General features: G+C 38.2%; 1 protein-coding gene across 19 annotated transcripts in view; it reads right to left on the reverse strand.

Moving 5' to 3' along the window:
- DMD (dystrophin) overlaps positions 1-12,256 on the reverse strand; it is a 1,142,416-nt gene that overhangs the window by 21,699 nt on the left and 1,108,461 nt on the right. For 17 of the 19 annotated variants that reach the window (XM_088160350.1, XM_088160356.1, XM_088160354.1 and 14 more), the window contains 3 exons: positions 11,070-11,135; positions 9,703-9,768; positions 6,490-6,648 (listed from right to left, as the gene is read on the reverse strand). In XM_088160350.1, the coding sequence (XP_088016476.1) occupies positions 6,490-6,648; positions 9,703-9,768; positions 11,070-11,135 (291 nt within the window). The remainder of the gene's footprint in view (positions 1-6,489; positions 6,649-9,702; positions 9,769-11,069; positions 11,136-12,256) is intronic. The other 2 variants (XM_088160360.1, XM_088160357.1) reach the window with 1 other exon arrangement.

Below are 12,256 nucleotides of genomic sequence, written 5' to 3' on the forward strand. Positions count from 1 at the left end.
CATCACCAGAACTCACAGCTGATTCCCTCCCAGGGCACGACACAGGAGGCTCCAGACACCCTCCTGAAGCCAGGCATGGTCTGTCCTGGGCTTAGCCCTCCCTCAGCATCCTGCCCTTTATCCTTCCCAGCAGAAGTGGGACTGTCAGCTCCCTTCCACACTTGGCTACACCTGAGGGGTCATTAGTGCCAAGAAGGACTCAGAGTTATCACTGCACCTCACAAACACTAAACCAAAGTGAGTCCCACCTGGCTGGCTGATCTGTTTTATAGATGAGAGAGGCAGCCACCCCACAAGTCAGAGCAAAACACAGAACTTGGCTGTCAGTCAGGTCATATCACTCTCCTCTCTTCGGATCTGCAAATGCATTTCCAGCCTAGGGGTAAAATTATCAACTGAAGATGAGAATTAGCAAACCAATCTGTTAAATTGAACTGCACTGACTTTTGCGGCTATCATTTCTATCTTCTTTGTCCTGCCTAGAGTGTTACTGTCTAGTAGCACTAATTTTATGGCACTGCTGAACTTGTTCTTTTATTCCATAAAACTCCAATTTTACATCAGTAAAACATTCCAAAGATTAATATGATCTATAGTGTTCCAGATGAAAAAAAAATCTACGCAAGGAAAGGATGGAAGGTAAGAAACTGAAACCTTGCTAAAGATAACAGTCCAAAACAGCAAAAATAGTAACTTGTAGCAGAAACTTCACAGGCAATGGAGGCCTAACAAACTGCACTGGGATTTTGTTGCTATGATGTTCTTTTACAGCTTCCCAGAGGGGGAAAAACAGCCCGACGCTCCGGTAACTGCTTACTCATCACGAGCAGTGACCCAGATTTTACTTTTTCCAACTTGCTGTTATTTGAGGTTGTGAGAACAGACACCTTTTGCCAGTTCTGCCTGCAAACCACAACACACTCTGACAGTTTGGTCTGGAAGCTTAACAGCACCTCGGAAACCTCCCAAAAAAAACACTTCTAAAAGAACATTATTGTGACCAGAACAGGAACTAAAGCAGGACACATCATTTCACATGGGTGAGAAAGCAATGCCAAGGACAGACAAGCCACTGACTGTTCTTCAAAGGTCCCTGTGCTCCTCAGCAGCTGCATGATGGACATGTCCTAACCTGAGACCACGACACTCCCTCCAACACAACCCCTAAGGGATGCCTGGCCTACATGATCCTTCCTCTGCACTAATTTTAAATTATTAAAAAACAAGGGCTCATCATTTTTAACTTCAGACTGTTCCAAAATTCAAGATTTCTTTCCTTAAAACCCACACAAAGAGGGACAACTATAGAGGGGTTTTTTTCCCAATGAAGTTTTTTGTTTTAATGAAATACAGTTTCAAGTTCATGTAAATTATCTATACAAAAAAGGCTATCTAGACTGGGAATAGATATTGTCATGTAAGTTATGCCTTCTGCCTGACAATGTCTTTGGATATTTCTAGCTGAACAAACTGGTAAATAAGTAATAAAAATAGAATAGGTAATTGGAATGAACATGACATGGTGTTATTGCTGACTAAAGTTTATACAGGAATGATCATTAAGCTTGCTTTTCACAAAGTCCATAGATAGTGTCTATCACTACCCCGTGAGGAATTTCCCAGATGCTCAATACAGGCAATACTCTACAAACAGCAGACTCAAAAGTCTGAAGTGCTGTAAGGCAAAAGATAAAACATCACCCTAGGGGAAACTAAATAAATGCACCTGGTCATACTTACAACATAATCAGATACCTTGCTACAAAGAAATCTGCAATTATCACCTATATCAATATACAGAAGTCCTTCCAGTAACTGTGGTATTGAAATACAAGTAAGGACCAGAAAGTAATTCAGATAAAAATCCTTTAATGTCTAATAAAAATAATTTCAAAATCTTTCTGAAAGCCTATAGAAAAAAAAATCATATAAAAGATATTGCATATTTTCCAACCAGAGGCATGCCTGGATTTGGGAGTTCTGTAATTAAATATTATAATACTGTTGGAACAAAGGAATGGAATTTTGAAGGATGCATGTGGGTTTGTCCAGTGCACCTGTATTACTGAGTTTTCCAGCTGCACCTCTTCAGTCCAGCTACACAGTCCTCCATTCAGAGAACTGAGATTCATCATAGCTTCAGAGTACAGAGTGATGTGCAGTGCACACAACCAATAATATCACAACTGGATCTAAACATACAACAATGAAGAGATGTATTAACATAATGGAAAAAAGCTGAAAATCAAAAAAGAAGGAAAGAATTTGAAAACTGCTATAAGAATATCCTAAGAGAGAACAAATGGCTCTTATCCCTCCCTCTGGAACAGTTTTAAGCTGTTGTGGTGAAAAGGACTGCTGCTGTGAGCCAGGCACACGAGGCACTGCCCACAGCCCTCAGGGTCCTGAGGAGAGGCACTCTCTGACATTTTCACCATAAAATGGGACATAAGAGAAAGGGGACATACAAACATGCTCCTCTCTAAATGAATGCAACTGAGCAAGCACGGGCAGTACATGGAAACCTCACCTGCCTCCACCACAGCTCAGGCTGGGTGACTTTGACATCTGGCTGTCACAAACAAACAAATAATGCTGCTGCACTGGGAAAATGAACTCTTCTTCAGTAAGAGAATATTAAAAAAACCCCCATATATTCCATTTACAATGTCTGAAACTCTTTGAGGCATTTGTGAAGAAAAGTAACATAGGAAGCATGCAGTGTAACCTTGATTTATGCAACTGTACAGAGCTGAGTAGTAAAGAGTGAATGAATTATTAACCACATTATCACTGGCAGCATTAATTGCCTGGTGACAGAAATCCTGGTGGACTCTGTTTGCTGAGCAGTCCTCTCAAAGGCAATTGAGAATTTGTGAATTCATGTTATTTCTCATCTCCCTACATAAAATTAGTGGTCCGAAGAAACAGACAAAGATGGTAACTGAACCACTTACCCCCTGTCCCTCACTAGAGTGACACTGTTTACTCAGGATGCTCCACACTCAGAAGATCTAGTTCCCCTTCTTCAGTGCCAAAACAAATACCAAAAGGAGCCACAGCATGTTTAGAAATGCATCACTTTCTTGCTGCTGGCAACTATACAGAAGGAACTTATGTGAGGAGTCCATTCATCATTCTTCAGATTTGAATGAACACCGAAACAGGGCAGCTTTGAGATTCAGGGTGTCAGTGCTTTCTCTGGTGGCACACAGCCCATTGCACTCTCACTGCAAGTCAGGAAAAGCAAAGGAATGGCAAATAGCTCTGGCTGGAGATCTCATTTACTTAGTTCTTGTTATAGGACAGCTCAGAGCTGAGAGGAAGAGGAGAGAACATGAAAGAAGTCTCCCTCTTACATCCAAGACCTCAATACAACTAAAATATTAGGAAACATCCACTTTCCTGGCTCATTAAAATAGCAGGAAGGTATTTTAACTCTTTGCAAAAAGTTTTTACTGTCCTGCAGAATCACATGCTTTCTGTTTAATGCCACTACAGTAAATCCTAGTCAGTATTGCCTATCCTATTGTATAACCCATGTAATGTATTGCTTTAGATGGACAACAAAACTTGTCTTCTCTCTCTCTATGAAACACATTCACTCTTGGGGAACTGTTTTTTTGAGAGGGTTTTATAATTGGATTTTTCTTTTATATTGCAATATAGTAATAATGCCTTCAATAGCAAGATTGTTTTTTGTCTTTTGAATACAGAAATAGTCTTATCACAATATTCCATGTAATGCAAAACTGAGCATAAGCCTGAAGACCTAAAATTCAAATACAATATTTTCAGCCATTGAAAATATTCTCTAAAATGCTCACATTTTAAGAAATATAAATTATTTAGCAGTCAAATCTTAGCAATACATTATTTAAGAAAGTCATACTTACAAGCTACAGAAGAGCACCAAGGTTTTAAAATGCTAGCAGATAAATAATGAATATCTAACAAGAGGTCCTTGGAACTGACAAAATCCCAGTCAGAACTACATTACAGCTAGGTTAGTTTGTAAGTAATGCATTTCAGAAGAATTCAAAATAGGCAACAGAATTTTTAAACTGTCCAAAAGCAAAACCTCAGAATTACAATTTCAAAGAATATTTTTCATTTAAGTATCAAGTCAAGATGGAAATATTTGGGAGGCCAGAAACCGCGGCTAAAAACCAAATGGAGGTCAGAATTCAATCAACAGCTCAAAAGAGACAAAGCAAAAGAGAAAAGGGCTTTTTTGAAAAGCAGGAAACCGTGGAGAGCAGAAGAAAAAGAGAAATGACAATGAGGTGCTCCCAGTATCACAGCACTGCTTCTTCTTGCTACTTGATACTTGAGGCATCACTTGTGGCTGCTGTGCTGGGAGCTGCTGAGAAGTGACAGCATGCCCTGACTCTTACTGTAAAAGTCGTACAGGACACAGCAGAGAGAGCTAAACCTGAGTTATCAGAAGTTATCACAGGTGTGTGCAACCGGAGTTATGTCAACATAGGCAGGAAAGGGGGACTCCTGCACCACATCCAGCCCAGCAGCAGCAAGGAGATGCACCCTGGGAACAAAGGAATGTCTTCATCCTGAGGTAGTGATAAAAGTTTACATGGAGGGTGTTTTAGGATCTGCATGGGAAGGAAGATGTGCTCACTCACTGGAACCAGGCTCACACAAGGAATTAGGTGTCAGGTTGCTGATTACCTTTGGCAACAGCCAAGAAAGGTTTGCACAAGCTCGATGGAGGAGAACGACTAGGAAATAGAAATCTAAAAGGACAAGACTTTTTAAAAGCAGGTAAGTTACATGAATGCCTCCTGACTGATCCTGTCTGAAGAGCTTATTTTTCTAAACAGGAATCAATGTTTCATCCATAAACTCATGGTTATCTGGCTGTGACAAGCAACCAGGACAACAAGAACTTGTTCACTTTTCAGCAGCTACCTTACATTTTATATAGAAGTTATTTATAGCAGTTTACAGAGAAAAAAAAGTCATGATTTTGTCATAATCAATGAAAATCAGAGCAGTGTGACCTCCATGCTGTGAGACAGAGACAGAGCTCTCTGTGCCTGCTGTGTTGAGCACCCACAAAAGGCAAGGCTGCCTGTGGTGGCATCCCATCCATTACTGTGTCTCAACCAGCACAAATGAGAAAAACAACCTTACAGACTACAGCTCTAGTTGAATCTAGGATTGGCAAACCTCAAACCAGGTATTTTTAAGGTGTAATTCCTGCCAGAGATCTTTTACCATCCCATCAGTAATTGCTAAATTAAATAAAGCCCATGCAGAAATTTAAGGCATGAACTCTCAAAGGGCTTTTTAGCTTATTTAGATATCTAACTCCATGTTATACTAGTTTTCATATACTACCTTTCAAAAGTCAAAAACTAGTCTGCTTTAAACGTCACCCTCCTTTCTCCTAGGCAGCTTATTTTGTATACAGAGAGAAAAGCATTACAATTTTTTTTTCCTTCTTCCATTATTCACTACATAATACTGTTTAAAAAAATAACACCCATCTCCTGAAAATGAAGTTATCTTATCATCTGTATTGTACTAGCTACTAGGTATTTCTTAGCTACAGTCCTGAAAATGCAAAGTATGATGTCTCATTTCAAAATACTGATTTTTCTCCACTTTAGAAAGTACTTGGGCTTTATGTGCTATGTGGTAGGAAGTTTGTGGTTTGTTTCAAACAAAATCTCCCTGCTGTTCAGTGAGCAAGAGTTTTATTTACTGCAGCTTTCTGTGTGTGAAACATCTTCCTCTTTCTTGATGCCTCCATTCTCCCAAACCCTCCTGATAAAAAGTCTCTGATGGAGCCACTGTAATTGATTAGCACCATCAGAAGAAGACATACATGGAGAGAAGATCTATGACACTGCCAATTCTTGCATTATTTCCTTGACAGGCCTAAGGTAAATGATTAGTGCATTAAAACCTCAATGTAAGCACAAGTACCTAGCTCTTACAGAAGCAAGAAAAAAAAGAGCATGAAAATTCTAATAGACTGTACTATAAAAGTTGAAGATAGCAGAAGACAAACAAACCACGTTTTTATGGTAGAACTAAATGATTTACATCTTACAGTCTTGTTTTAGTAATTCACAGTTGTAATTACCAATCTTCCAGGGTCAAGATCTTCAAGATTCCAGAGTACTGTATAAAGAGGACTGCAGTGCTGTGATGCTTCAAGTATCCAGTTGGAGTTTTTATATGGTGATTAATGAAGATAACTTCAATTAAATTTGAAATTAGAAGTAGTAAATGATACTTTGTATTGAAAGACCAAAGAAATGGCAACGAGCAACACCAAACAAAGACAAAGAGGGCCCAACTTTTACCCACTATGAAATTACTTATTTGTCAGAAGAAAATGCAGTTTTATAACTCATTTTATCCCTAAAAAATTTACCAAACTGAATTCCATCTAACTGTAAAGTGTAAGTATTTTGCAGACTTTTTATTTCAAGTTCAGCAGCTGGTGGTATAACCCACCTGTTTTCCTCCTCCAGGTCTGCGAGGATTCTCTCCAGTTCCCCTCTTTCCTCACTCTCCAGAGAGATCAGGATCTGGGCAGGGCTTCGGGGCTGGCTCAGGGGGGACTCCTGGTTCAGACTTTGGCAGTAGTGCTGGATTAACAAGTGTTCATCATCGCTGGAAGACAGAGCAGGATAAAACAGGCTGTTCCCTTCCTTCTTTTCAACTTCACAGTGAATATGAGGAGATGATTCACTCCCAGCCTCTCATTTCTTACAAAGAGATTTGCTGAACTCTTTGTAACCAACAGCAGAGCAATGCACCTTAAAGCAAAATCTGCTGACCTGTTTCACTGAGTCTCTGGTAATTTTCCTTCTCTGCAGAGACCACCTCCCTCCTTCTCTGCTTCTCAGACACTTAAAGCCAAGTTTTGCAACAGCTGACAACCTCAGCTCTCCTCTTTTGACAAAGTTCAATCAGGAATTGTTTTGCAAAAAAAAAAAAGCAATCTTCTGCTACCTGATCTGCATTGTGGAAGGGTCATTCAAGCAAGGGCAATGCATTTATTTTTGTACCTACAAACTCTCCTTATGTAATAAGTGTGTGCTTTATTTACCCTTTTCTTTCTCTATAAAATTCTAAATTAGGTAAAAAAAACCCCTAATATAATGAAAGTATGTTACTTTCCACTCAGATGTTTGGCTTTTTTTAAATTTAAATGTGATGTACACTGTCAGAATACAAATATATTCTGTTTAATAGATATGATCTCTTTCTTTATTTCTATTGCCCCTGAAGCTGCCTGGCATCTGAAACAGAAATATCTCTGGAAGAGAAAAGGAAATACAATTCTGAAAACCTTGATCACCTCCCAGAACTACATGGATTGTTTTAGGTGTGGTTTAGGTACTCAGGAAATGCATCCAAGGCCCTAAGCAATGCAACTTACACCAGCAGTCACCAAGAAACCATGAAAGGTTTCCCTTGACACCATATGACAGGGTAAATAAAAATGACACTACTGCTGGAGATCTCACAGAACAAAATAATTCAGTCTAGTCAGTCTAGGGTTTTTTCCTGTTATATTTCTAAACCAGAATTTAACAGGCATTTTGAACAGCTGTTATTGTTCAAAAATTATAATTTTCCTTGTTTTCATTTTGTTCCTGAAAATGTTAATGATGCAATTTTATGACTGCAGGAGTGCCAAAGCAATGTAGAGCACATTAACATTAGCTGATAAAAGAGAAGTATTAATTTCTCACAAAAGGAGAGGCTTGCCAGTTCCTAAATTTATACTTTTCATGAAGCACTTCAACTGTGATTTCCTTCAGACCACTGCTTTGCATTTATAAATATTCTTATGGATTTTAAGTGAATTAAGAGTGAACAAGTGACATAACTATTGCAGTATAATGTCACTTTACAAGCATACTCTTTTTGTGTGATTTTCAGCCTGCACAGATACTTTCATCACAGTGACACTACATAATGAAATGTTTTGGGATATATAAATATATATGTTGTGTTTTCATGTCCTGCCTTCCCTATTTCCATCTATCACTCTACTTGTACTGATTAGCCAAATAATCCAAACCCTGCAAGAATAAGAAATAATACTTATGCATAATCTGACAAGCAAAACTGAAATAATAACAGTTGTGAATTCATAGTAAGCTTTGATTTAGCTGCAATTTGTATCTATCTGGATAATATTTCTTCCAAAATTCATAATGCACAGTTCTATTCTCATTTTAATGGTACGAACTGAGGAACAAACTGGATAGTTAACTTATTAATTGAATCATGCTAGTACAACTTCCAATTAAAAAAATGAACTGAACAGTAAGATCAAAGTGTAATACAAGAGATAAAATGTATGCATGATTTCTGTGACAAGGACGCTGAAATATTTCAGTGGGACAAGACAAAATTCCATCTATTAGAGCATTACTACTATCAATAATAATACAAAATTAACATATGATTTGGAAACAAAGTTTCTATTAACTGCACAAAACTATATGATATTGCATCAATATTAATTTTGAGGTGTCATTTTAACTTTCTCTTTTACCAACATATTAAGACAATGTACTTGGTCCTACAGGGAATTTTCTTTCAAAACTGGTAGGCAACAATCCTACCAAGTCAACAGAGAAACTATTTTGAAACAAAGAAACAGCTTTATCACTATCCAAGAACATTATGAGCCCACAGGCTCAGAATCAACTTCATAAAATTATATTAATTTGGAATTTCAATTTAAGTGAACTAAAATTGGCCAGAATGCTGTGTTGTAAAGGACTGCTACAAATTTAATTGTCTGAATTTTCAAAAAAATCTATCCCTTAAACTGTGATAAGGATGAAATCGTGTAGAATACATAAAAGAGAAGTTGAAATTTTCGTATCTGATTGATTTAGAATCTATGCTATGGCTTCTCCTACACAGTTAATGAACCAAGATCAAATTTTCAAACACACCCATGACGTAGCTGCTTGTATGCTGTCCTCAGAAACATTACTCACAGTTAGTTCTATGTCTTTTTATTCAGAGAATAAACAAGACCAAAAATAATATCGGAGGAGAATCACAAAGGATTTCAGTGAGATGCCAGATTTAACCACTTCTTAAAAATCTAAACTTATACTTATAACTCTATATTTAAAGTAATACAATGAATGCTTGTCAGGGATCTGTTCAACTTACAGTTTACTACTGCTAGTATTTCACGGTGATGATTGGTCCCTCCTGCCTTACACTTGCAATGTATTTCAGGTATTTATAGACCAAAGATTTCTGTTTAGCCTCACTTATGTTTTGTATGACACTCTTCCCACACCAACATTTTCTAGGTTACTGCAATTTAACCATGACTAAGCTTGAACTAAGATAGAAAGGATTTTTTTGTATCTTTGTCCTTAGAACTCATCAGATGATGACCATATCTTGACTATGGAAATTATTTGCTGAATGTATCAGTAATTTTTGGAAAGAAATTAGTAGTTTTAATTTTGAAGGTATCAATCATTTGTTGTATAAATTTAGTATTAAGCTATAAGCCATTAATCCAGACACTATGATAAGAATTGAAAGAATATGAGCACATCATTAAATTGAACCAGATGTGATACATGGCCATGCAAATTCAGCACTACAAAATTGCATTGCACTTTATTAGCCTTGCCAAGAAAATACTTGTCAACACCACAAAAACAGCCTACTTACATGCTCTCATTAGGTGAAATACTGTCATTTAGGTAAGAACCATTGGTGTTCTCCATTTCTGCTAGCCTGTTGAAAAATAAACAAGACTCATTAAAACCAATTATTTTTTTCAAAAACTTTGTTCTAACATTCTGGAAAGAATTAAAGAGCGTGATGTTTTTGATGAATTTGAAACTCAAATTAATTTATGCTCGCTGTTGATTACCAAAAGGTTTTGCAGTAAGCTATCATAAAAGATTGTTTGTTACAATGGCCTGGATAAACTCACTTCCAAGTTTTCAGCCCTTTCTCTGAGGTTATATTCCAACTTCCCTTGATTAATTAATTCCAAAATCAAAGAAAAGCCTTAAGACGCCAGGGGATTACACAAATTGCTTTGTACCTGGCAATGTCATTGTCAAAACTGTAACAATCAGTCATTTCTCATTAGTTTTCACACTCAGTCCCTCCTAGACGTCCTGCATAATTCAGAAACACCTCTCCTGATCAGGTGATACTGGAGGAGAGAAAGAGGCCAGAATAACTATTTTTCATTACCTCAACCTTTGAAAATTTACTTGCATGGTGGAAAAACATTTTAATATTTGCGCAATTAATCCAGTTTTTGATTCTTAGGAGCAGTATGAAAGCAGATAATTGAACTAAAGCAGTGATATATCATTTTTTTAATCCTCCAAATCAAGGAAAAATCCTGTTTGAAGTATTTCATGAGGTGAATTAACATTATAATGACACCTGAGATTCATATGAGAGTTTGGAGGTTTCTGCTCTTCTCATTTGTACTATTATATCAGGGTCCATATTAAAAACTAAACCCTATGTAGAATCATAGAAGGGTCTGGGTTGGAAGAGGCTTTTAAAGGTCTCCAGTCCAACCCCTCTGCACTGAGCAGGGCCATCTTCAACTCAAGCAGGTGGCTCAGAGCCACGTCCAGTCTGACCTTCAATGTTTTCAGGGATGGGGCATCTACCACCTCTCTGGGCAACCTGCTACCAGTGCTTCATCATCCCCATTGCAAAAATTCCTTCCTTACACCTAGTCTGAATCTGTCCTCTTTTAGTTTAAAACACTAACTCTTGTCATGTCACCATAGGTCCTATTAAAATATCAGTAATTGAGTGCACAGATTAATGAGGACTCCAAGGGACCTAAGGACCAATTCTGCCCACACAGGTGCTCTGGCATGCAAGTTAGGACAGGCTGGTTAACAGCAACCACAGACGATGCTCTTGCATCCCAGAGCCTGGAAAGCAAAACCCCGAATTTTGTTTCTTTAAGAAGTGCTCAGGTAGCCTCTAGCTCTTCTTTTTTTCTTTTAAAGGTAATCTTAGAGAAAGATCTGCCTAACGTCCAGCTGGTCTCATACCTGCTAGCATAATGTTCAATGCGTGAATGAGTATCATCGTGTGAGAGCTGAGGGGACGAGGCAGGCCTATAAGGCAGAAAACACTGATTAATCACAAACAATACCCCTTTAAAAGTAAAAAGACACTTAGCTATGCCTATACCCTCACATCTCTATGCCTTATGCCATGTTTGATAAAAAGCAAGTTAGAACTCCAGGTGCTGTGTGTGCCTCCTCGAGCCATTGGTGCAACATTTTGTGGTGCCACATTTGGGGTTTTGACCATTTGCAATCCATCTGCTGTCACAACTCTTCTTCACACCAACTCCCAAAGAAGCCTTTTCCAAAGGATTTATAGAAGAGGTTTCATCCTGGTTTTCCCTTCACACCTGCCTCCTTCATTGGCATTTCTGCTTCACATGCAGCCCTGCACAGGCTGCCAAAATCCTGCTGGGAACCTCTCCTCTGCCTCCCACCCTGCTACAATGCCTGCTTCCAACACATCCCACTCTAAAGGCCTTTAAGAATTATTCCACGAGCAGTTAGAAATAAATACAAGAAGCATAAAATGTCTGAAATGAGCCTTTAATAACACACTGCAGATACTGATGATTTTACCTAATGTCTTTCAAGAGTTGTAATCTCAATGGTAGTACAGTGTGTTATACAGGGGACACTAAATTATGTTGGGTTTTCTGCCTGGCAGATGGCATGAGGTCGTCTTCAGTTTTCTGTTGATGAAAACAATTCATAGGACTTTTCTCATCAATTAGAGTATAGCTTCTTACAGCCTCAGCTCTGGAAAACATCAATATTAAATTATGCTGCCTATGTAGTTCAGATAGCACCCTTTGCTGCCACATGGGATTTAGCCAATTTGTGTGTATAGAGAGGTGCCAGACTAACAAAAAGTAATGCAGCCTCCTAAATTGTATGGCAATTTTATACTTTTGCTAAATTTCAACTGCCTTTTATTTCACCTCTGCCGACTCTCCTTCTGGAACTCCTGATTTAGGAAGAAGTTTCTCCCTGTTTTGAATTGTTGGATACTCTGGTTCAAGCTGGGACTGCCCAGAAGTGATTGTACTGCACTGCACAAGCTGACAGGTTTTGTATTTACTTGTCATAAACCAAAACTGTAAGAATCTTCTGTTTTGTAATGTTCCCATGTTAGGAGTTTGACAATTCTGCTGTAAATCTACTGGACT

The sequence above is a fragment of the Sturnus vulgaris genome, chromosome 2 (genome assembly GCF_052056855.1).
Source record: "Sturnus vulgaris isolate bStuVul1 chromosome 2, bStuVul1.hap1, whole genome shotgun sequence".
NCBI classification, from domain to species: domain Eukaryota; kingdom Metazoa; phylum Chordata; class Aves; order Passeriformes; family Sturnidae; genus Sturnus; species Sturnus vulgaris.